At 38.1% G+C, this 25,760-nt stretch overlaps 1 protein-coding gene across 2 annotated transcripts in view; it reads left to right on the top strand.

Annotated features, from left to right (window-relative positions):
• The window catches only part of Cul3 (cullin 3), an 85,798-nt gene that overhangs the window by 36,482 nt on the left and 23,556 nt on the right, over positions 1 to 25,760 (top strand). Inside the window, exons 3-4 of one of the 2 annotated variants that reach the window (XM_029559969.1) lie at positions 9,414 to 9,527; positions 10,433 to 10,510. In XM_029559969.1, the coding sequence (XP_029415829.1) occupies positions 9,414 to 9,527; positions 10,433 to 10,510 (192 nt within the window). The remainder of the gene's footprint in view (positions 1 to 9,413; positions 9,528 to 10,432; positions 10,511 to 25,760) is intronic. The other variant, XM_008825826.3, reaches the window with a different exon arrangement.

The raw sequence follows: 25,760 nt of genomic DNA, 5'->3' as shown, positions 1-25,760 counted from the left end.
TTTACTGCTGAGTAAAACTCCATTGTATAAATGAACCACATTTTCATTATCCACTCATCAGTTGAGGGACACTTAGGTTGCTTCCATCTCTTAGATATTGTGAAAAGAGCAGCAACAAACATGGACGTACAAGTGTCTCTGCAATAGGATGAGTTCTTTGGGTATATGCCAAGGAGTGGTATAACTGGGTCAGATGATAGGTTTACTTGTTGTTTTTTAAAAGTTCTCCACACTGGATATTAAAGCTCTGTCGGATGTGTCGCTGGTGAAGATTTTCTCCCATTCTGTGGATTTTCTGTTCACTTCCCTGGTTGCCTCCTTTGATGTACAGAACATTTTTAGTTTAATGAGGTCCCATTTGTTAGTTCTTGACCTTGTTTCCTGTGCAGTTGATGTCCGGTTTAGAAAATCCTTTCCTATACCTATATCTTTTAAGGTTTTGCCAGTGTTTTCTTCTAACAGTTTCAGAGTTTCAGGCTTTATATTGAGGCTTTTGATCCATTTGGAATTGACCCTTATGTAAGATGAAAGATAGGGGTTTAGTTTCATTCTTCTACAGGTGGAGATCCAGTTTTGCCAGCACCATTTGCTGAACATGCTGTCTTTCCTCCAGTGAATATTCTTGGCTCCTTTGTCAAATAGCAGGTGGCTGAAATTGCATGTACTCATATTTGGGTCTGCAGTTTTGTTCCGTTGATCTATGGGTCTATTTTTTTGCCAGTACCATGTTGTTTTATGACTACAGCTCTGTAATACAGCTTAAAATCTGGTATAGTAATCCCCCCGACATTTCTCTTAGTGCTCATGATTGCTTTGGCCATCCAAGATCTTTTGTGCTTCCATATAAATCTTAGGATCGCTTTTTCCAATTCTGTGAAAAATGTCATGGGGATTTTGATTGCCATTGCATTGAATGTATAAATGGCTTTTGGTAGGATGGTCGTTTTCACAATATTTATTCTTCAAATCTATGAGCATGGGAGGTCCTTCCATCTTCTCATGTTTTCCTCAGTCTCTTTCTTTAAAGATTTAATATTTTCATTGTAGAGGTCTTTAATGTCTTTGGTCAGGTGTATTCCAAGGTATTTTGTTTTTATTGCAGCTATTGTGAAGGGGAGTGTTTCCATGTGCTCTTTCTCTGATTGCTTGTTATTGGTATATAGAAAGGCTACAGGCTTTTGTAGATTAATTTTGTAACCTGCTGCTTTACTGAATGTGCTAATAATTTCTAGGAGTTTTCGGGTAGAATTTTTGGCATCTCTTAGATGTAATATCATCTCATCTGCAAAAAGCGATAATTTGATCTCTTTTTCCAATTATTACTCCTTTAACTTCCTGCTCTTGTCTTATTGCTCTTGCAAGAGTTTCAAGCACTATGTTAAAGAGAAGTGGAGATAGTGGGCAGCCTTGTCTGGTTCCTGATTTCAATGGGAATGCTTCCAGTTTTTCTCCATTTAGAATGATGTTGGCTGTGGGTTTGTTGTATATGGCTTTAATTATGTTGAGGTATGTTCCCTTCAGTCCAATTCCGTCTAGGACTTTGAAAATGCATGTTGAATTTTGTCAAAGGCCTTCTCTGCATCTATTTAGATGACCATGTGGTTCTTGTCTTTGAGCCCATTATATGATTCATGACATTTATCGAGTTACATGTATTGAACATCACTGCATTTCCGGGGTAAACCCGACTTGATCATGGTGGGTGATCTTTTTGATGTATCTCTTTATGCGGTTTGCAAGTATCTTGCTGAGAATTTTTGCATCTTATGTTCATTAAGGATATGGGTCTATAGTTTTCTTTTTTGGTTGTATCTTTACCTGGCTTTGGTATGAGAGTGATGCTGGCTTCATAGAAGGAATTTGGAAGTTCTCCCTCCATTTCTATCTTTTTGAATAAATTTAGTAGTATTGGATGCAGATCTTCTTTAAATGTCTGATAGAATTCTGCTGTAAATCCATCTGGTCCTGGGGTTTTTTTCAATTTTTTTTGTGTCGTGGGTCTGTTTAAGCTGTTAATCTTAGTTTAGTTTTGGTGGTTCCCATGCCTTTAGATATCCTTCCATTTCTTTTAGGTTTTCAAATTTAGTAGCATATAGGTTTTTGAAGTACTCCCTTATAATGTTCTGTATCTTTCTGGTGTCTGTTGTGATGTTTCCCCTTTCATCTCTGATTTTGTTGATTTGGAGGTGCTCTTTCTTTCTTTTGGTTTAACTGGCTTGGCAGTCTGTCAATCTTTTATCTTTTCAAAGAGCCAGTTCTTGGATTCCTTGAGTCTTTGTATTGTTTCTTTGTTTCAATTTCATTAATTTCTGCCCTGCTTTTTGTTATTTCTTCTTGTCTGCTGGGTTTGGGTTTCATTTGTTGTTGGTTTTCAAGTGTCTCGAGTTGCAGTGATAAGTCGTTCATTTATTCTTTCTGATTTTTTGATGTATAGGCACTTAGAGCTATAAACTTCCCTCTAAGGACAGCTTTCAGCATGTCCCAGAGGTTTTGTTGTGTTGTATTGTCCTTTTAATTTAGTTCCAGGAATACTCTTATTTCTTTCTTAATTTCTCTTTTGACCCATTCGTCATCAGGCGTGTGTTGTTTAATCTCCCATGTGTTCATGTGGTGGCTAGGGCTTCTTCCCAGTGTTGATTTTAAGCTTTATTGTATTGTGATCTCATAGAATTAATGGAATTATTTCAGTGTTTTGGGATTTGTTTGGGTTTGTTTTGTTCCCTGGTATATGGTCGATTTTGGAGAAGGTTTCATGAGGTGTTGAGTAGAAAGTATGTCCTTTGGTGCTTTGGTGGAATACTCGGTAAATGTCTGTTAGGTCCATTTCATATATGATATTGTTTAATTCAATGTCTCTCTGTTAACTCTCTGCCCTGTTGACCTATGTAATAGAGACAGTGGGGTATTGAAGTCTCCTACTATTAATGAGTTGGGATTAATCTTGGTCTTAAAGTTGTGTAGTATTGTTTTTATGAAGTTGGGTGCACCAGAGTTTGGTGAATATATGTTCATGGTTGTAATATCTTCTTGATTTATTGTTCCTCTGATCAGAATGAAGTGGCACTCCTTATCTCTTCTGATTAGTTTTAGTTTAAAGTCTATTTTGTCAGATATTTGAATTGCACCACCTGCTTTTTTCTTAGTACCATTTGCTTAGTATATTTTTTTCCATCCTTTCACTTTAAGATAGTGTCTGCCACTGAAAGTGAGATGAGTTTCTTGCAGACAGCAAAAAGATGGGTGTTTTTTTTTTTTTTTTCTCTTAATCCATTCACCCAGTCTTTGTCTTTTGACTGGGGAGTTCTGTCCATTAATATTTAAAATTACTAATGAAAGCTGAGTATTGAATCCTGTCATTTTTATTTCTGTTTACATTCTTGATATAGCTGTAGTTTTCCACAGTTATACCTTCAATGAATTTCTTTTGGCAACCCCTTGGGTATAGTCATTCCTTTCTCCAGCTCTTTGTATTGCTTCCAGAACTCTCTGGCCAATTTTGTAGACACGAATTCCTTCAGCCTGTTTATGCCATGGAAGATTTTTCTTTCCCCTTCGACCATGATAGACATTTTGGCTGGGTATAGTAATCTGGTTTGGCATCTGTGGTCATTTAAAACTGGGAATACTTTGGTCCAGGCTCTTCTGGCTTTCATAGTTTGCACTGAAAATTCAGCTGTAATCCTAATGGGTTTTCCTTTATATGTGACTTGTTGTTTCTCTTTTGCAGCTTTCAGAATTGTCTCTTTGTTTTGTTTGTGTAGTGTTTTTACTATGATGTGCCATGGAGAGTTTCTTTTCTGGTCCTGTCTGTTCGGTGTCCTATATGCTTCTTGTATTTGTGTGGGCATGTCTTTCTTTAATTTTAGGAAATTTTATTCCACAGTTCTGTTGAAGATCTGTTCCATGCCATTATCTTGGGATTCTTCTCCTTCCTGTATGCCTATGATTTGTAAGTTTGGTCTTTTTATGTTGTCACACACTTCCTGCATATTGTATTCTTGTGATTTCTTAAATTTTTCATAATCTTTGCTTGAGTGGTCTAGTTCGTCCACTTTATCTTCCAGTCTTGATACTCTGTTTTCCATTTCATTCATCCTATTGGTGAGGCTTTCTCCTGTCATTTCTAATTGACTTACTGAGTGTTTCACTTCCTTCTTCATTTCAGCCTGAGTAGTCTTCAATATTCCTAGATCTTTTCTGAATTCATTCAGAAGTTTATCCCTAGCTTCCTTCAGTTTTTTGGTTTTTGTTTGTGTGTTCTTTAAATTCAATGAATTCTTTTATCATGTTTATAATTGTTCTTTTGAGTTCCATGTCCTGCATTATTTCTAGGGGGTTCGTATTGTACTCCTCTAGAGGATTACTGGTATTTGGTGGGAATATGTTATTTTGGTTTTTCATGTTATTATTTTTTCTCTGTGATTTAGACATTTGAATTTCTTTGGTAGTTTCTGATTCTTATGTGAGAATCAAGCCTTCACGTTTAGGTCTGCTTCTTTTTGTAAACTTTATGTGCCTTTGTGGTTTACTTTTGGGGCTTGAAAAGCTGATTCATTTAAGCTTCTGGTTCTCTCTTTTGATTTTATATTGGAGTGACTAGATTGCTTTTGTCTTCAGGAGTTCCCACAGAGGCCCAAGTCAGATGAGGATCAGATGCTCTCAGGCTTTATTCTAAGGTCTGGATCCCTCCAGGAAAGATATTGTCCTCAGGAATTTGGGGGTTGGACTGGCCTGGGAGAAAGGCCCAGGAAAGATGCTGGTCTAGGGCAGCTTGTTGACGTGCCACCCAGAGATGTAAAGAGAGATGGGGGCAGGAAGAGGCCCCAAGGACTCCCGGAGATTGCTCTGCGGAACTGGCTTGGTCCCGGAGAGAGGCCTGCGGGTTGTCTTAAAGAAAATTTTTGTGTATATGAGTTTGCCTGTATGTAGGTAAGTGGTCCCTTGTTCTTTTCCCATGGGAGGTCAGAAGAAGCCATCAGTTCCTGGTACTGGGGTTACAGACAGTTGTTATCGACTATGTGGATACTAGGACCTGAACCTGTGTCCTCGTCAAGAACAACCTGTGCTCTTAATCACGGAGCCATCTCTCCAGCCCCTCTTCTCAATTTAATAGCATCTGTAGAACAAAAGTTTTTAAGTTTTTGATGAGTCCAATTCATCTTTTTGTTTTGTTTCATTTTGTTTTTTGTTTCATTGTCTTGCTTTTTTTAGTTTTTTGGGGGGTCTTTTTTTTTTTTTGAGATGAGGCCCGAACCCAGGGCTTTGCTCTTGGTAGGCAAATGCTCTACCACTGTGCTAAATCCCCAACCCTGTCTTTTGTCTAAACCATGCTTTATAAGTCAATTGATGATTGCTTAACTCTCAAATCACATGTTTTCATCATAATTAAACCTTAATAAACCTTTTTTGTTTGTTTGTTGTTTAACACTCTTGAAATACAGCTAGGTATGGTTCCCCAAAACGAGGATAATTTTAAATATTTATCAGTGACTTAAAAAGAAAGACTAGGGAGATGGTTCAGTTCTTGAAAGTATTGACTGATATTGGAAGAATCTTGGGTCGGTTCCCAGCACTCATATGAGAGCTAACAACCTCTGTAATCCCGGTTGCAGGAGAGCTCCATGGGCATTGCACACATGGGTGCAATTACATACAAGCAGAGCATTCAGATGCATAAAACAAAAATGAATAAAATTTTTTTAAACCAAAAGCCAGAATTTTATAACTACTTTAAAGCGTGATATAAGCATGATGAAGAAATCCTGCGAAGAATAAAAATGACTGCTATGGCTCTTTAAAGCTGGTGGTCTCCTAACTATACATTGTATCAGAATTTCTTAGGCAGTCTTATATTTTTATACAGAGATCTGTTTTGGGTGGCCTCAAAATTTGTTTGTGCTTTGTTTTTTGGCGATTTTAGATTTATATCAGAATTGAGTGGAAGGTACCTCGAATTCCCACGTATGTCTCTTCAGCAGCCTCTCTTACCAGAGTGGTATATTTGTTCCAGTGGGTTTGCCTGCACCAATACCTCATTGTTACACCATAATTTGCATAAGGGTTTAGAGTGAGCGGTTTTTGTGGCATTAAAGATAATTTCTTTTTGTGTACGCAACCATTGTAGTCTATTGAATATTTTAACTGCCAGAAAGTCTTCTGTGATCTGCCTGTTCATCCTTCCCCAACTTACGACAACCTAATCTTTACTGATTCCTTAGATTTGCCTTTTCTAAAATATTGTCATTGGAACCATAAAAATATGTAGCCCTTTCAGACTTGTAGTAAGATGTAATCAAGGTTCCTCTTTTTCTTTTTTTAATTAATTAATTAATTAATTTATTTATTTATTATTTTGGTCTTTTTGAGACAGGGTCTCCCTGTAGCCCGAGGTGTCCTGGAACTCACTATGTAGACTAGGCCTGCCTCTGCCTCCCAAGTGCTGGGATTAAAGGCATATGCCACCATGCCCACTTTTTTATTGTTTTTATTTCATGTGTATGCGTGTATTGCCTGCATTTAGGTAAGTGCACCCGTGTCATTCAGTGCCCGTGGAGAATGGAAGAGGCTGTTGGATCCCCTGGAACTGGAGTTATGGACAGTTTTTAGCTGCCATGTGGATGCTGGGATTCGAACCTAGGTCTTCTGCAAGAACAACCAGTGTTCTTAACCGCTGAGCCATCTCTCCAGCCCCCCCTTTTCTTAAAAAAAAAATTTTATTATTTTTATTTTATGAGTGTATTGTCTGCATGTATGTGAGTGTACCTGAGTCGTGCAGTGCTGCAGAGGTCAGAAGAGGGCTTCAGATTCCCTTGGAACTGGAGTTAAGGACAGTTCATAGCCGCCATGTGGGTGCTGGGAATCGAACCCAGGTCCTCTGCAAGAACAGCCAGTGCTCTTAACCACTGAGCCATCTCTCCAGCCCAAGGTTCCTCTTTTTCATAGCTTGGGTACCATGTTTCCTTTTCGTGCTGAGTAATATTTCACTGTTTGGAAATGCCACTGTCTATCCATTTAGCTATTAAAGGACATTTTGGCTTCTAACAAGTTTTTGGTGATTATGAGTAAAGCTGCTATAAAGTTTTGTGTGTAGGTTTTCCTGTGTCCGTATTTTCGTATCAGTCATACTGACGAATATGATCGTTAGACCATAATGTTAACTTGTTTTATAAGAAACTGCTTGTTTTCTGAACTAATTGTATGATTTGCATGATTATTAGTACTGTATGAGAGTTCCTGTTACACATGCTTGTCAAGGGTTGGTCTTGTCAATGTTTATTAAATTGGCCATCATAATAGGCTCGTAGTACTGTCATACTTTCCTAATTTGCAGTTCCCTGGTGCCATGTGGTTTTGAGCATATTTTATGTTTTTTTATATTTATTATTTTATTTTATTTTATTTTGGTCTTTTTGAGGCAGGCTCTCCCTGTAGCACCAGCTGGCCTTGAGTTTGTAGACCAGGCTGGCCTTGAACTCACAGATCTGCCTGCCTCTGCCCCTGGAGTGCTGAGATTAAAGGCATGTGCCACCACACCCAGCTTTTCAAAATTATTTTATGTGTATTAGTATATTTTCTGCATGTAGGTAGGTGCACCCCTGTTGAGGTTGTAAGCTGCCAAGTGGGTGGTGGGAATCACACCCCCAGGTCCTCTGCAAGAGCATTTAGTACTCTTAACCCCTGAGCTATCTCTTTAGCGCCTGTGGTAGCCTACGCCTTTAATTTCAGTCCTCGGGAGGCAGAGACAGGTGGATCTCTGTGAGATTGAGGCTACCCTGGTTCACATTGTGACTTCCAGGTCAGCTGTGACTAGAGAGACCCTGTTAAAAATCAACCAACGAAAGGACAAAAAAAAAAAGAATTCCTCATGTCTTAGATAAGAATCCTTTATCAGCTAGATCTTTGCAAATATTTTCTCTTAGCTTGTAGTGAGTCTTTTTTCTTGACTGAAATCTATTTTGAAAATCTAGTTTTAGTTGTCTGCAAGAGGAATCCAAGCACAAGTACTACCCACAGCCATTAGTTCTCCGCGGCTCACTTCATTCTTCTCATCACAGTGCTCCCATTTACTATGAACTTCTGACATTACTTGTATTCCCATGTTTCTTCTGTTACTCTTCATCTAGATAAACTTAGTGTGAGTTTCCTTTCATAATGTCAGTAGTATTCCGTATGTAGGCCCCTTGGTTGAAGTACTGCTTTTGCAGCAGAATTTTATTCGTTTGCCTTGCTGGTTCAAAAACATTGGCCATGTTAGGGTATGATATTAACAGTGTTACCCCATACACGTATGTGGTGTGCCAACATTTTCAGTTTCATGACATGGGTACACTTACATACATGCAGGCAATACACTGATACACATAAAAATAAAATATTTTTAAAAAATATCCTTCTTAGGTAGCGTTTCTATTTAGCCCAAGGCTGGCTTGGAACTCTGGACCCTCCAATTTTGCTTCTCCCAGTATATGGGTAATGGTCTTCACCAGCATACCTGCCTGCCACACCTGGCCTGCATTGTCCTTCCAATTTGAAATTTTTAGTATTTTTATTTTATGTGTGTGAGTGTATTGCCCCGATGTAGGTGATTGCACCAATGTCATGCAATGCCCATGCATTGTGCTAATTGTGGAGGAACAACACACAGAAATACTGCCACCAAGGAGCCATTTTCATTTTAGTGGCAGAAGTAATAGACAAGTATGTAATGTTATCAGTGGAGCAGGCCAGTGGCAGAGTACACTGTCTGTTGATGGTTTACACTAGGCTCTGTTCTCGGTGCATCTAACTGTTCTTATTTCAATCCTGCGAGAAGGATGCTAGGCCCACGGATCAAATAATTTATCCTGAGTCACAGCTAGTCAAGGATTTGGGATTGGCAGGGACTCAGAGTAGCGTAACCCTGAAGTCCAACATGGGAGGGAGTACTAGGAAATCGAATGGGTGCCATAGTCTGGGGGCCTGATTATAAGGTTTTTTTTTTTTTTTGGTCTTTTTGAGACAGGGTTTCCCTGTAGCCCCAGCTGTCCTGGAACTCACTATGTAGACCAGGCTGGCCTTGAACTCACAGAGATTCGCCTGGCTTTGCCTCCCGAGTGTTGGGATTAAAGGCGTGCGCCACCATGCCCGGCTAAGGGTTTTTATTATAAGAATTTTGGATTGTATTTTGTGATGTTAAGTCATTGGGTAATTAGAAATGCCTAGGAAGCTACTTTGTGAGTGTAGAATTCGAGAAAAGTCTGGACTGTACATACACATTTGGTAGTCTATGTATAGGTTATAACTTAACTCCTATTTCTTTGATTTAAAATGAAGTATTCTTTTATTATCACATACATATATATGAATGAATATATGAATATATATGAATGAATGAGCATGTATATGCATAAACTAATCAACTGTTCTGTTATTAGGTGCGAGAAGATGTGCTAAATTCATTGAATAACAACTTTCTTCAAACACTAAATCAAGCTTGGAATGATCATCAAACAGCGATGGTGATGATTAGAGACATACTAATGTATATGGTGAGTAGAGCTTTCTTTGCTGTTGTTTTTCCTTTAAAAGTCAAACATTCAAAAATACAGTTGATTTACTGTCAAATTTAGTTGGATCCTACATGTGCATAGAAAATGGTTTTGATTTTTGTTTCTTAAATAAAAGTACTTCTTTGTATGGGCCAGTCTCAGCATGTATAAATGAAATCTCAATTTTTCACAGTCATTGAAATACTGGAGTGGAAAACTGAAAAATAAGTTTTAAAAAAGTTTTCTTGGGCTGGAGATGGATTAGTGGTTAAAGTGCTTGCCATGCAAGCAAGAGGACTGAAGTTTGGATACCCAGAACCCACATCAGTACCCGGTAGGCACAGTGGCTCACCTCTAATCCAGTTTTGGAAGGTGGAGATAGAGGATACCCAGAAAAGGTTGTTCACCTAGAAAAGCCATAGCAACAAGCACTGGGTTTGCTTGGGAGACCTTGCCTCAGAAGGAATGGGTAGAGAATGATGGAGGAAGATCACGGTTTCTACATGCTCATGTGCATACACAGGGTAACCCCCACCCCCACCCTCCCCCAACACGGAAAGAAAGGAAAATATGTTCTTACTATTTAGCACGTATGCTTCAAAATAGAAAGTGTTAAAAAGCCTTATCTCCCCTTACCCCCAAAAGCCAAATGTAGTAGCACATACCTTTAGTCCCAACACTTGAGGTAAGTGGCAGGCAGATCTGAGTGAGGCCAAGGCCAGCCTGGTCTACATAGTGAATTCCAGGCCAATTCTAGTTACAGGGAGACTGTCTCAAAACAAAACAAAACAAAAAGCCTTATTTAATCCATTTTTAAGGTGAGTTGCAGCCTGAGTCTCTTAAGTTTATGAAGCATAAATATATTTTCTGTGACAGAAATGTCATGTAAATATAAATGTTTTCAGATAACTACCGGACAGCCACCATTCGTCTCTTCTGCAAGTAAATTCCTGAAGTGCCGCACTGCAGTCAGTCTTGTTGGGGTAATTACCTAACTGAATAAATAATCTCTTGCTCCTGATATTATTGTTTTTCATTTTTTATCAGTCAAGAGAAACTGTTCAAAAAGACAATTTGGAAAACATTGGCTTGTGCTAAGTTTTTAAATACCTTTCAGGAAGATGTTACTCTTAGATTTTTTTAAAAAATGAATCTTGATTTTTAGAGAGAATATAGATTCTTTCAGTTTAAATATTGCATCACTGCAAAATTAGTAAGTCTAATGACTTGTTACCAGTGCTTATGTTGGAGGGTTGGACAGTGATTTTGTTCCAACTTTTTACTTTTTTAAAAATATTACTTATGTTTTATGAGTATGTTACCTGCATGTGTAAGTACACCCATGTCATGCAGTGCCCACAAAGGTCAGAGAGGGTGTCAGATCCCCTGGAACTGGAGTTACAGGCGGTTGTTAGCTGCCATGTGGGTGCTGGGACTCAAACCTACGTCCTCTGCAAGAGCAGTCAGTGCTCTTAACCGATGGGCCACTGTCTCCCAGGATTTCTTACCTACCTTTCACAGGTAAATGTCTCTTTTCTCATCCTTTTTTCACTCTAAACACATCCCAGTTAAACACCTACATTGGTTTCTCTTCAGTTTTGCCCTTAGAATCACCATGGAATCTCCATCTCTGAATACGAGATCCTCATTCTCTTTGGTATTTGGCACAGCTGGCTGCACTTTTCTTCTACTTCAGTGTGTCTTGGTCCCTATGACTAAGCACTGTGTGTGCCCCCTACCTGCTGCCTATTTTAGCTGCTCCTCCTTCACATCCTCCTTTTCCTCCAAGTCTAGGGATTCCTTGAACTTAGCCCTTGATTTTTCTTCTCATGGTACGCTATTCACTCTTCTAACTATGTACTTCTACACGATTCCCAAATTGTACATATAACTTCACGGTCAGAGGTTCAGACTTAAAATATTGTCTGTTGAGTTGATGGCTCCCTTCACTGTATGCGAGGCACTTCAAACATGGCATGTACAAATGAGCTCATAATTTGCTGTTGTTCCAGTTGTCCATTCAGAAACATCCCTTTTCCCTACATCTTCTGTTGCTAGAATCTCTGGTTTCTTCCTGTTTTCCTGCCTATTGCTAATCCAACTTCATTTCTTTCTTGAAATGTAAATATTCTTAAAAACTATATATATATGTCCTAAAATGTTCAGTAGGTTCTTGTCCTATTTTCCATATTTCTCCCACAGTTAGTATTTTAATCCTCTTGGAATTCTCTGTTTGGAAATCATGTTTTGGACTCCTGTTTTCAAAAAAATTTAAAATCTTTCCTTGCTTCTTCTGACTTACATTATGAAATTTCTTGTCAAAGCTGCGGTAGAATTGGTGACCACTTAGTCCTTGAATTTAAAAGGCAGAGGCAGGAGGAGCAGGAGTTCAAGGTCATCTTCAACTACAGAGTGAGTTTCAGGCCAGCCGGGGCTACATAAGACCCTATGTAACAAAAACAAAATCTTGTTTTTTAATTTTTTTTTAATTTTAAAAATTTTATGTGTATGTGTGTATTGCCTGCATGTAGGTAAGTGCACCTGTGTCATGCAATGCCCGCGGAGGACAGAAAAGGCTGTCAGATCCCCTGGGACTGGCATTACGGACAGTTGTTAGCTGCCATGTAGGTGCTGGGATTCTAACCCGGGTCTTCTGCAAGAACAACCACTGTTCTTAACTGCTGAGCCATCTCTCCAGCCCTATTTTTTAATTTTAAGAAAATAAATTCTGGAAAAAAAAAAGTCTTAACAAATTTACTCCATTGATTGCAAGTGCTCGTGTTGTACTCAGAACTGCCCCTCATCCCTTGTAATTTGGGGCTATTGTTAAGTATAATAATTACTTGAGCAAAAATATTACAGTAATGTAACTTTTGAGTATGAAAACTGAGGCAGCTTCTAAGTGAATGTTGGGTGCTGACTAATGCAGTGTGTAGACACAAGACAGTGTTGATGGACATCTGATGGGTCAGAGTGGCACTGAGGTTTCCTGTCCTTATTTGAAACAGTGTATAATTTTAACTTCTGAATTGTTTATTTTGAAATTTCCCATTTAATACTCCGGAACTACTGAAAGCAAACTTGTGGAACAAGAGGGTCGTTGTACTGATTGTGTGGTTGCCTCCTACACCTAACCAAGGGCCAATGTCCGTAAGCATTGCGCCTTACATCCCAGGCAGTTGCTTGCACAAATTAGACACTCGTGTGTCTTACTTGCATTAATACAGGCATTCTGTTGTATGTTTTTTTTTTTTCCAAAATGTTCATTAAAATGTTACTTAAAATTAAAAAAAGAATTATCTTCACATTCTATTAAGATACAGTGTTTTCGTCTTCATGTTCTACATTCTCCCAGTTTTGTGTATATGTAGTTCTGGATGAGCTTAATTAAAATATACCAAAGGGGGCATTTTAAAGCAAAGAAAACTATATACATTGACATTAACTTGAGTATACAAAGTAATTTTGACAAATGTGTGCACTTCTATTACATATCCTCCTCAATATAAGTGCTTTTAATTTTCCAGAAATTTAAAAAAAAAAAATTCCTTTCCTATAGGCATCTCTGTTATTTGCTGTGATGATTTTTTACCTTCTTGACATTTCAGGTCACATATCCAGGGGGTGTACTCCAAGTACACTGGTTATATCTACATGAAGTTCGTTCAGGTTTTTGCTGAAATCCTGGCTTTCATTTGAGTTTTAGAACTCATGCTCAGGGAAGAGAGAAGCTTCATTGACTGGCCACCTGCCACCTGCCCAACTAATTGGTGCTTTTACTTTGAACAAGGAGGTTTCTGTGCCTAAAGTACTGTGTTTGAGCTTCAGTATGTAGCCCCCAAGGAACACAATGTTTAGAAATTAAAATCACTGGTTATGTGGACCACACATTAGCCAAAAATTTCTGGTAGAGTGTTTATTTTAGAAAGAAAAGTACACGTGTAGATGGAGCCTAGTGGCTTCATTTTTACACTAGTATTTTTACACTACTACAGTTCCTGTGGGCTGGGATGTGTTACCTGTTTGAACCATGAAGACATTAGTTTGTATCCACTTGTTTACATTCATTGTTTTCTTAAAGAAATGATTGTATGCTTAGCTTTTAAGATAGTTTGGGGGGCTGGAGAGATGGCTCAACAGTTAACTTGAGTTCAGCTCCCAGTGCCCATGTCACAACTGCCTGTAACTCCAACTCTAGGGGAACCAAAGCCTCTGGCCTCTGTGGGCACCTGTGCTTACATGCCTATTACCCCTCACACATACACACAACATACATACACATGATTAAAAATAAAAATCTAAGGAAAGAAAGAATACATTGGGACTGGTTAGGAGAAGTTTCATTTTTAGTTTTAATTATCCAAAAGTCTTAATTGATTAGAAAAAGATCTGGGTTTTGTTGTGGTTTTTTTTTGTTGTTGTTGTTATTTTTGTTGTTTTGAGACAGAGTTTTATGTGCCCTGCAAACTCAGTATGTAGCTGAGGATGACCACTTGAGTGCCAGGATTACAGGAAAGTGGTACCGTGCCTAATTTATGTGGTATTAAGGATCAAACCCAGAGCTTTGTGCTTGCTAGGCAAGTATTCTACCAACTGAGTTGCATCTCCAGTAATATTTGACTATTTTGTTGAGTAATGTTACATTTAATAGCTTTACTTACTGACATAAGTATTTACTCATCTGGCTTATTTTTTCATTAAACTGTGAAAATGAACACAATATCAAGGGCAGATTGCATTTATAGATAATGTTCTGTAGGCTGTCTTGAGCAACTAGAGTTAATGTCAAAAATAGAAAATATTTCTGTCTTAATAAATGTTTCTACATAAAACTATGATGATTTTCAAAGAAATTTAATGTTTTTTATTGAATTTGTCAGATAAAAATAGAGCAGTTTTGCAAGTTATCTTCATAAAAAGTTCGAGGGAGGGGATGTGTTCTAAGACATGGGTAGAGAGTTAAGTCACCCAGGACAGAAGGATCCCTACATGATGGAGTATTTGGAAATCATGAAGGATGAATAAAGAATGGAACGATTTTGTGAAGGTGAGGAGACAGGCTAAAGAATTCCGTTATTTAGTCTCCTTAGAAATGGTAAGACTGAGTTTAGGATGAAAAACTCTGTAAATTACCATGACTGTGGTGTGACAGAGATTGTGAGGATGGTGAGAGCACCTCTGGCTGGGGGTCGGCACTAGAAGCTCAAAAAAGGTTTTCAGAAAACCAGACCTGCCAGCACTTTGACTCCTCTCTAGTGACTCTGATTTTCAGTTTTTGAACTCAGATTTATAAGAGTAAGCCACAGCATTTGTTGGTTTTGTCACTGTTGCTGTTTTGTATTGTTTTACAACAGCAATAGGAAACAAAGGAAGAAGTTTCAAATACCCACTTGCAATTTACCTATGTATAAATGGATTAAATTATTTGTAGATGTTGGAAGATACCATTTAGGTACCTGGCCACAGATTTTTGTATGGTGGACCTAGTCAGCAGAGCCTCAGAGAAGAATCAAAGAACCCACAAATACTATTCCAGAGAGTTTTAAGATAGTATAGTTGACAGTTAGTCATGGATTCATATATCAAAGGAGGCAAGTGAAGTATAAGGTCCCAGGAAATAAAAAACACTAGAGACGAGCAGACCTAGAAATCCAGTTAAGAATAAAAGTCGACCCCCCCCCCAAAAAAAAATGTTGGGTGAGGTGGCATGCTCCTTTAATACTAGCCCTCTGGAGGCAGAGGCAGGCAGATCTCTGTGAAGTGGAGTCCAGCCTGGTCTACATAGTGAGTTCTAAGCCAGCTGGTACTATAGGGAGACCCTGATCTCGAAAAACAAACAAACAAGAAAGGGGGTAGGGATGGGCGTGGGATGGAAAAGGGAAAGATGGTCTTCAATGTTGAGTATTTTTCTTCTAATGATTATGCTCAAGGCTTCACATACCAGTGTGAGCTGAAGGGAGTCTGAGTAAGACTCCCAAAAGGTAATGCATAGCATGGAGCAGTGCTGAGAGCTCTGTGAGCTGTTTCCTGAAGCTAAAAAGGATTTGCATTGCTTTCAAGGTCAAGAAGAGAGGGTGAGAACATAATCTAGATTGAACATTAGAGAAGATTTCAAAGTACCTCTATTCTTGGAAAGCCCAGATAGATGACTTTGAAAATGAAACCTTCGGAGAGCAAACAGGATCTCATGACTTTAAAGATGTTAAACTTTGTGTCCGTTTTACATTTTTACCAACTCAGGTTGCAAGAAAAGCCTGCTAGAAACAGTTTTTTCCTATATATGCTTCTGAGTTTTTGTGTGTCTGATAGCCAGTGTAGTTAGGCCAAAAGTTAAATGCCAGAACACTGTCATACATAATATAAAAGTTAGAAATGTCCCTGACATTTTTTCTTTGCTGTTGCTTATGTTGTTTTATTTTTAGTAAATATTTTTGAAGTATTACTTTTCTTTGTACTTCTTGAAAATGTTGCTTAATATTTTCATCTTTGTTTCAAATAATTGCAAAGCCATAATCACTGTTTCCTATGAACAAGTTTCTGGGTGTGCAGTAATGATTTAGCACTCTATGTATGGTATTAAATTAGGGAGGCAAATATTTCTTCAGTGTTTACACTCCCGGGAATGAAGCTACCCTATTGTGTAGTCAACAGTACTATACATGTTTCTTTTGTTTTTGTTTTTTTCTTTTGGTCTTTTTGAGACAGGGTCTCCCGGTAGCCCCAGCTGGTCTGGAACTTACTATTTAGATCAGGTTGGCCTCAGAGATATCCGCCTGCCTCTGCTTCCTGAGTGCTGGGATTAAAGGCATGTGCCACCACACCTGGCAAGCACGTATTTCTTGATGGGGTTAAATGAATAAGACTTGCATGTGAGGTGCAGTGCCACCAGTGTGTATGGGAAGTTCGAAGTAGTGAGAAAAATGGCGAACTAGGAGAGCTTTGACTTTAGTTCCTGCTTTGTCATTACTTTGCTTGCTGTTTAACTTCTTTGGGTAAGCTTGTTTTTCTAAGCAAATTTATTGGGTAAGGACTCTGGTTCTTTTAGGAGCCAGATCTCTTGATGAATAGTCAGAATTCTTGGGTCCTCTCATAGAAATAGCCATGTGCATGGTCACATAGCATTCTAGATATGTTTATGTTTGCTATTTCTGGGTTTTTGTGGGTACCTGAGCCCTTCTTTGGAATCTGGTAAGACTATGTTGGTTAGAGCATTTAAAATTTCAGGGTCCCTTCAGCTTTAAAGCTTTAAATTGTCTTACTACTGAAAGTGAACAACTAAGTATGGTATCTGGGGAATGGGAATGAAGGAAGAAGATGGAATATAGGTTAGACTAGTATTAAGTGGAACACAATTTCCTTAGGAACTCTTAACAGCTTTGCTTGACAACATGTCTACCCAGCACAACTAAACAATAGTTGACAACCCTTTCATAGAGTATTGCAAGCACTTTATCTTTATAATATATATTTTGTCATTGTTTTTAAGTAGTTTGAGGAAGCAATAAAAAAAACTTCTTATATATAATACTGAACATCTTTCATTACATCGTTCTATCTCTCTGTAAATCTTTTATATACCCAGTTGTCAAGGTGAATGTTATAATAATCTCCATTTTTAGATGAAGAAATTTAGGTTGAGTTAATTAAGAATTGCTGTTACAGTCAGTGACTATATAACCAGATTAGAGAACTAAATCCAAGTCTTTTTATGCTCCAAAGCCCTGTGGTTGGTCTTCACCAATTGTCTATACTCCTTCGTGTAGAAGAATTATAGTAGACTTGGTGGTAAACTCACCTTTGTGTTCTGAGGATAAATAGTAATGACTTGCCCTGTTTTCCACTTCCTTCTTTCAGTCAACAATTTTCTAATATAGAATGCCTTTTAGATAGTTAATCCTAGCTTCCTATATTTAACATGAGAATAATGACTTAATTTGTCAGAACATACTGAGAATCTAATGTTTTCTCACTTTTTATATAAAAAGTGATAATAGAAGTCTCACTGAAGAAGTGACTTTCCAAGACCATTTGACACTAGAAGTTCCCAAACCATCATTATGGGAATATTAATAAGATCTTTAAAAATCCTTTGGTACTCTGACCATGATTTATTTTGTTTGTTTGTTTGTTTTTCCACTTGATAAGTCATAACAATTTAAAATTTCTGTTTTGAAATTTTTTGGTGTGAGTGATGGTTACATTTGTAATTGCCAACTTTACATAACCTTGAATCAGCTGGAAGAGAATTCAGTGAGGGGTTTTTTACAGTGGTTTGGCCTGTGGGCATGACTGGGGGATTGATTGTCTTAATTGATTTTGGGAGAGCCAGCCCATGGCGGGGCACCATTCCCTAAGCAGGGGTTTCTCTCTGCTCTTGCCTGGATGTTGTATGACTCACTACTTGAAGTTCCTGCCTTGATTTCCTTACAGTGGTGGACTGTTAACCTGGAATTGTAGACTGAAATAAGTCCTCTTTAAGTTCCTTTTTCTCAGGATATTTTATCACAGCAGCAGAAATGAAAGAACAGTATCTAACATAAACGTGCACAAGTCTTCTTGCCACTTTTTTAAAAGTATGAGCTATGTGTCTTGGAATCGGTGTTCATAGCCATTGGATTATATTGTTCCTCTAATATATGGCTTCTGAGCTTAGTGATCCAAGACCTTGTGGACAGTTACTCGCACGGCTCTAATAGGAACATTTTCCTCATGTCTTTTTCCCGCTCCCCTTAGATTATAAAATTTTGGAGTGAGGAACTGTACCTTGTATAATTTGGTACAAATTTATATAACTTTAGTGAGGTATATGGGGGGTTGATTTGTCTCATAATGATGCACAATTCAACAACTAGAAAGTTATCTTTGTTAAACTCTTGCACATCCCTGAAAAAGATTTTGAGCCCATTTTATAGGGGTAGAAGTAATGACTGAGCTTAAGTTCTTATCCACTGAGCCATCTCTCCAGCTCCTGTTTGGGTTTTTTGTTTTGGTTTGGTTTTTTTGTCTTTTCGAAGCAGGGTCTCCCTGTAGCCCCAGCTGTCCCGGAACTCACTATGTAGACCAGGCTGACCTTGAACTCGCAGGGATCTGCCTGCCTCTGCCTCCCAAGTGCTGGGACTAACAGGCATGCGCCACCACACCTGGCTTCTCTGTCAACTTTTTTAAAAAATTGTATCCTGTACTTTATTATCAGTGGCATTGTATATTCCAGAAGTGTTTGTCTGTGTATGCACCTTATTATTTTATATCTCAATTGGTGCCCTTTTAGCAGATGAAATCAGAATTACATTATGGAAAATAACTGGGATGCTTTTATAAACTATGATCTAATTAGGATTTTTTTCTCTATTCTAATTCTTTAGAAGGTTTTTTTGCACTTTTCATTGTTTCTATCTTCATTGTGTTAAACCTCCCTTAACCTGTATTATTGCATAGCTTGAAATTGAACCTTGTTTGAAGATACTTCTATTAGTTGTTGATAGAAAAGATTGCCTGGTGGTTAAGCTTATTGAGGCAGGTTCAAACATGTTCTCACAGGCTTGTTTTGCAGTGCTTGGTTTAGGAGTGTTTTCTTGTTGCTGTTGGCCCTTTGATGTGCAAGGCAAATGTTTTAAGCCAGGTGTGGTGGCGCACTGCCTTTAATCCCAACAGAGGCAGGCGGATCTCTGTGAGTTCAAGGCTAGCCTGGTCTACATAGTGAGTTCAGGTCAGCTGGGACTACAGGATAAAAAAAAAAAAAAAAAAAAAAAAAAAAAAAAAAGACAAATATGTGTAAAGGTTTTTAAATCTGGTTTTGTTTCTTTTTTCCTATCTTAAGAAGTAGATAAAAATATAGTTGTAGATACTCATGTGAGTACTTGAGATTTTAATCAACCAGATGGAAAGTTAGTTTAACTAACTTAAACATATACTTAGAACATTTTTAATTTTGCCTGAACGGATACCATGTGCTGTGAGATCAGCCAGGAAAGTGTAGCCGAATGACCACATGACCCCTGGCTTATTAGCATGTTGTTAACAGTATGGAACTGCTGGTCTTCAAGAAGCAGTTGACAGAGGATTGTTGAATAGTTGCAAAACCATTTTCAGAATTGTCTGTGACCCAAAGGTTAATTTTAGAATTTATATTGTAAATTCATTTGTTCTTTTTTCTTTTGAGTGCTTACATTTTTTAAAATTGTGTTTACTTATTTTATGTGTGTGCATGCAAGTAGATGTGTCTATGTGTGCAGACTAGAGAACAGGTTGCAGGAGTCATTTCCCTCCTTCAGCCATGTGTGGGGTCCAGGGACCAAACAAATTGAGCACATCGAACTTTGCAACAAGTGCTTCTCCTCCTTTTGTTTTGGGGTTTGTTTGGTTTCTTTTTATTTAAAAAAATAATTTATTGAGAATTTCATACATGCATATAAGGTGTTTTGATCAAATCCATGCCCACTCGCTTCTCTCCAATTCCTCCCATATCTCCCCATCACTTTTTTCTGATAACTTCATGTACTCTTTCTTCTTTTATTTATTTTATTATTTTTTTTAACAGGGCTTTTGGCTTCTCTAACATTCCCCCCTCTGAATAGGTAACCCTAAAATCTTTTAAAGATTAGATAAATCACAAATACTTTCAACATTTTTGGCCTTTGGAACACAGAGTATGTTGCTAAGAGGCCCAAGAACATTGTGAGTTTTAGCCAAGAAACTGGCTACTCTTTTGGGGGGTCTTTTTACCCTAACTGCTTAGCCAATTCCTACCTCCTGTTCTTATCACACCATCCTTTGAAGAGGTTACCCAACTTGCAGATAGGGAATTGGGACACAGACCCCACTCTGGCTTCTTCCGTTCTGAACAGGGACTCAGGGTAAGGCAATTGGAGTACCCATTCAATGGGGTCTATCTAAAAAACTCCCAAATTGTATAACTCTTCTCTTTGAGGGGAAAAGAAAGTCCTTGACTGGTGAATAGGAGATGTGAAGGAGAAGTAAAGGCAAGAGTAATTAGCATCACAAGTTCTAGACAGGGATCTAGAAAAAGGACAGAACAGGGCAATTTTCAAGTGTTCATATGAGAGTCCATTGGAGTTTCTTGACAAGGGCTTCCAGAAGCATTCCTCTATTGGGTTCCTCCTCATTTTTCCTTTGTCTTCCAAGGCTGGACTCTCCAGAGTAATGGGTTCAGGATTTGCTTTTAGGTATTTTGATAGCTGTTGGAGTGCTTAGAGTCAATGTCAGTTTCCTCTCAAAGGCTTTTAGATAGTGGGAGAAAGCAAATTTAGCCATCATTTTAGAACAATAGCAGGTTGTCTCCCTTACCTACAGATGGGCCCTACAGTATTGGAGACCAAAACTTGGAAGTCTTATATCTGAGCAGCACTTTCTGATTAGGAACAGAATCATCAATGAGAATTAATTGTCTAATATTTTATATGGATTTAAGCCTAATGTCTGGGAACAATCCCTTGAACTCTTAAATATACTGATGACTTTACTCTTTGGTTATACTTTCCTTTTGGGTGTTTAAGACCATAAAGTTGGCCCAAATAAACCAATTTATTTTTACAGTTAAGGTCATTTGAGGATCTGTTCCTCAGGGGTCACATGGGCTTGGGAGGAGCCCCTAGCTCCTTTCTTTTACCACTTCCATCTATGTGAAGACAAGTCACAGTTCCTACTTAACCTTGGCTGGCTTCACTTGGAAGCATGGAGGAAATGTTTCCTCTGTGTTGACCCTCCTCTCTGTAAACTGGACACTGGTTCAAGTCCGTCAAGAGGACAGGTGACTCACCACAGTTACAGGACATTTTGAGAGATGTTCCATAGTCTGCTGGAACTTAGTTGACCTTGGAGGGCAAGGGCCAAAAACTGTCCTTTAAGTCCCTCTAACCACATTAGTATAGGCCTCAAAGTATGGCTGTTAAACGTCTAATAAGGTTAGTGCCACCAGTCTGGTACTTTTGATTATCATGTGCTATATAAATAAGGTTTGGGTAAAAACCTGTATATTTTCAGATAAACCGTGACGAGATACATATTTTGTTCCTTAAACTAGTTGACTAAACTATGACCCTAGAAATTTTAAGATTATTTGTATTTTTGTCACATTTATATATCATTACCAGCCTACACAGACCTTCATCACTTGCTTAGGCTTTTTCATTTTTACTATTTGGGAAAATATCTCCATTCCCATATCCTTCAGCATCTTTTACATTCTCATTTTCTTTTTTTAAATAATTATGAGACATAATAACATTAACAAATAAAATTTCCATTTGTTGTGAGAATTCATTTCCTGTGGATACTAAGCAATGCTTATATTCCCTTTTAAGATTCTAGTGTCAAGCCAGTGTTTGATTAAAGTTCTACTGGGGAACCAATGAATTTACTGATCTTACTTACCGAGATAACTGAGAGGTTGCTGAAGGGTATGTGTGACATGAGGGTGTGCACACTGGAAAGCCTTTACCCAGCATGGGTCATGCCTTCTTCTTCCTAGCCTTCCCCAGATTGTATACTTTAGCCCTCCCCAAATCCAGGAGACCATGTGTGATTAGGGCCAAATTACATACAGTTGGCTGGGGAGAGTGGCTAGATAATCCAGTGAGAGTCCATTGACCCTGATTGGCTCTCCTTTAATGAATGAGCACAGCCGTGAACAAGCCCAGTTGTGATGATGAGCAGTCAGGCTCAGCTGAAGTTGTGACAATGGCAGTTGTTTCATGCAGAAGGGACTGCTGTACAGCATCATCTTATTAAAATGACCTGGAATTTAAAAGGATTTGATGCTAGGATCCACATATGAGGAACAACATACGTCATTCGTTTTTCTGAGTCTGTGTTACTTAGTATAATAGTTTCTAGATCCATCCATTTATCTGTAAATTTCACTATTTCATCTTTCTTTACTGCTGAGTAGAACTCCATTGTGTAAATATACCATATTTTTGTTAACCACTGGTCAGTTGAGAGGCACTTAAGATTGCTTCCATCTCTTAGCTATTGTGAAAAGAGCAGCAACAAACATGGTTGTACAAGTGTTTGTACAATAGGATGAATCCTTTGGGTATATGCCAAGGACTGGTATAACTGGGTCATATGGTAGGGTCATTTTTAGTTTTTAAGAGTTCTCCACATTGTTTTCCATAGGGGTTGCACTAGTTTGCAGTCCCACCAGCAGTGAATAAGTATTCCCTTTTCTCCATATCCTTGCCAGCATTTGGTATCATTTATTTGTTCATAGCCAATCTGATTGGGGTAAGATGATACCTTAGGGTGGTTTTAATGTGCATTTCCCTAATTACTAACAATGTTGAACACTTTTTGAGATGTTTCTTAACCATCTTTATTTCTTCCTTTGAAAATTCTCTGTTTAGATTTTTAGCCCATCCTTTAATTGGGTCATTTGGTCTCTTGATTCTTTGTGTTTTGAGTTCTTTATATATTCTAGATGTTAAACCTCTGTCAGATGTGTCACCGATGAAGATTTTTTCCATTTTGTGGGTTTTCCTCTTCACTTTTTTATTTCTTTCGCTGTACAGAAGCTTTTTAGTTTAATGAGGTCCCACTTGTTGATTGCTGACTTTTATTCCTGAGCAACTTCTGTCTGATTTAGAAAATCCTTTCCTACACCTATAGCTTATATGTTACTGCCAGTATTTTCTTCTAATAGTTTCAGGGTTTCCAGTTTCACATTGAGGTCTTTGATCCATTTGGAGTTGACTTTTTGTGCAAGGTGAAAGATAAGAATCTAATTTCATTCTTCTACAGGTGGAGATCCAGTTCTGCCTGCACCATTTGTTGAAGATGCTGTCTTTCCTCCATTGTGTGTTCTTGGCACCTTTGTCAAATACCAGGTGGCCGAAATTACATGTACTCATGTTTGGGTCTTCAATGATGTTCCATTGATCTATGTGTCTTATTTTTGTGCCAGTACCACACTTTTTATGACTATAGCTCTGTAGTATACTTAGATCTGGTATAGCAATCTCCCCAGCATTGCTCTTTGTGTTCAGGGTTGCTTTGGCTATCGGGGTCTTTTGTGCTTCCATATGAATTTAACGATGGTTTTTTTCTAATCCTGTGAACTGTGTCATGGAGATTTTGATTGGAATTGCATTGAATGTATGTATTGCTTTTGGTAGGATGGTCATTTTCACAATATTAATTCTTCCAGTACATGAGCGGGAGGTCCTTCCATCTGCTGTCTTCCTTGATTTCTTTCTTTAAAGGTTAAATTTTTCATTGTAGAGGTCTTTAATGTCTTTGCTCAGGTGTATTCTGGGAATTTTTTTTTTTCTTCTTTGAGGCTATTGTGAATGAGAGGGTTTCCTTGTACTCTTTCTCTGATTGCTTGTTTTTGGAATAAAGAAAAGCTACTGGTTTCTGTAGATAAATTTTGTAACCTGCCACTTTTCTGAAAGTGTTAGTCAATTCTAGGAGTTTTCCGATCGTATTTTTGGGATCTCTTAGGTATAGTATCATATCATCTGCAAAAGGGTAATTTGACCTCTTCTTTTCCAATTAGTACTCCTTTAATTTCTTTCTCTTGCCTTACTGGTCTAGCAAGCATTTCAAGCACTATATTGAAAAGAGTGGAAGCTAGGCATGGTGGTATATGCCTTTAGTCCCAGTACTCTTGGGAGGCAGAGGCAGGTGGATCAAATTTTATTTTTATTTTATGTGTATGAGTGTTATCCCTGCATGTAGGTAAGTGTGCCCGTGTCGTGCAATGCCTGTAGAGATCAGAAGAGGCTGTCGGATCCCTGGAACTGGAGTTACAGACAGTTGTTAGCTGCCATGTGGGTGCTGGGATTCAAACCTGGGTCTTCTGCAAGAACAGCCAGTGTTCTTAACAGCTGAGCCATCTCTCCAGCCCTGGATTTGTTGTATATAGCTTTAATTATGTTGAAGTATCTTCCCTTCATTCTAATTACCTTTAGTACTTTTATTATGAATGCATGCTGAATTTTGTCAAAGGCCTTTTCTGTATCTATTGAGAGTACTGTGTGGATTTTGTCTTTGAGTCCATTTATATGATTTATGACATTTATTGACTTGAGTATATTGAACCATTGCTGCATCTCTGGAATAAAGCCTACTTGATCATGGTGGATGATGGTTTTTGATAGCCTTTTGGTTCTTGGCTGCTTGGGCAAGAGATACCAGGCCCTGGGAGAGGACTAGAGAGATTTAAAGTGTTCTTTATCTCTGTGCTGATGAAACTCATATCTCTTTATTGGACTTCCATATGTGTTTTTCTGAGTATTTTATGTTAAAAATGTCTACGTCTTGGATTTTAAAATGGAGGTTAAGGGGCTAGAGCAATAGCTCAGCAATTAAGAGCACTGGCTGCTTTTGCAGAGGACCCAGGTTCGGTTCCCAGCACCCAAATGGCCATTAATTACAGTCTGTAATTCCAGTTCCAGGGCATCGGATGCCCTCTTCTGTCCTTTATGGGCATTGCACAGCACAGTAATGTTATATCCATGCACACAATACACATACATACATAAAAATAAAATTAAAAACAATAAAAAAATAAAAAGGCAAGTTAAAAGTAGGCAGTTGTTTCTTTTGAAGTCTACAGTTAGGTGACTAATTTTGGACTAATGGTGAGATTAAAATATTTAAAATTAGTCCTTGTATATGATGTCTTTGGGGATGATTTTCTTAATCTTGTCCTAAGATTGTACCCTTACCTGGTTAAGAATTCAAATAGAGGTGGAACCTTTAAGAGGTCTTCAAGACATCTGCAAAAACGTAGAAATCCTTCAGTGTTTTAAATGATTATAGCTATGTTAATACTACATTACAAAAACGGAGCAACCTGTTTAACAAAAAGAGATTCCTATTGGGATGCATTCTGAAAATGCCCTTGTATACGTCCATGCTAAATTTTTTTAGATGCTAATAAGCAAATATCCATCAGCAAATATCCGGTGTAGTACCGCTCATTGTTTTACTTGGAGATCACAGGTACTTAGTGAACTTGTGTATACATTTAAACATATGTATGCACAAACACGAATTATGTACGCTGCAACCTTTGCTTTAAATTTGGTGGTAACTAGCCATACATATCAAGACTTCACTATAAATTATTGCTAATTTTACATAGCTACATGTAAGTTTCTGGGGTTTTCCTTACCTTTTTATTGGCTCTCTGGAATACATATTCTCCTTACAAGGCTTGTCTAATGTTCCATAGGCTTGTTGTAATGTAGTTGAAATTTAAAAGACTCG

Source organism: Nannospalax galili, unplaced genomic scaffold, assembly GCF_000622305.1.
Source record: "Nannospalax galili isolate Female #2095 unplaced genomic scaffold, S.galili_v1.0 scaffold127, whole genome shotgun sequence".
NCBI classification, from domain to species: domain Eukaryota; kingdom Metazoa; phylum Chordata; class Mammalia; order Rodentia; family Spalacidae; genus Nannospalax; species Nannospalax galili.
The sequence above is the reverse complement of the archived record's forward strand: the minus strand, read 5'-3'. Positions and strand labels throughout refer to the sequence as shown.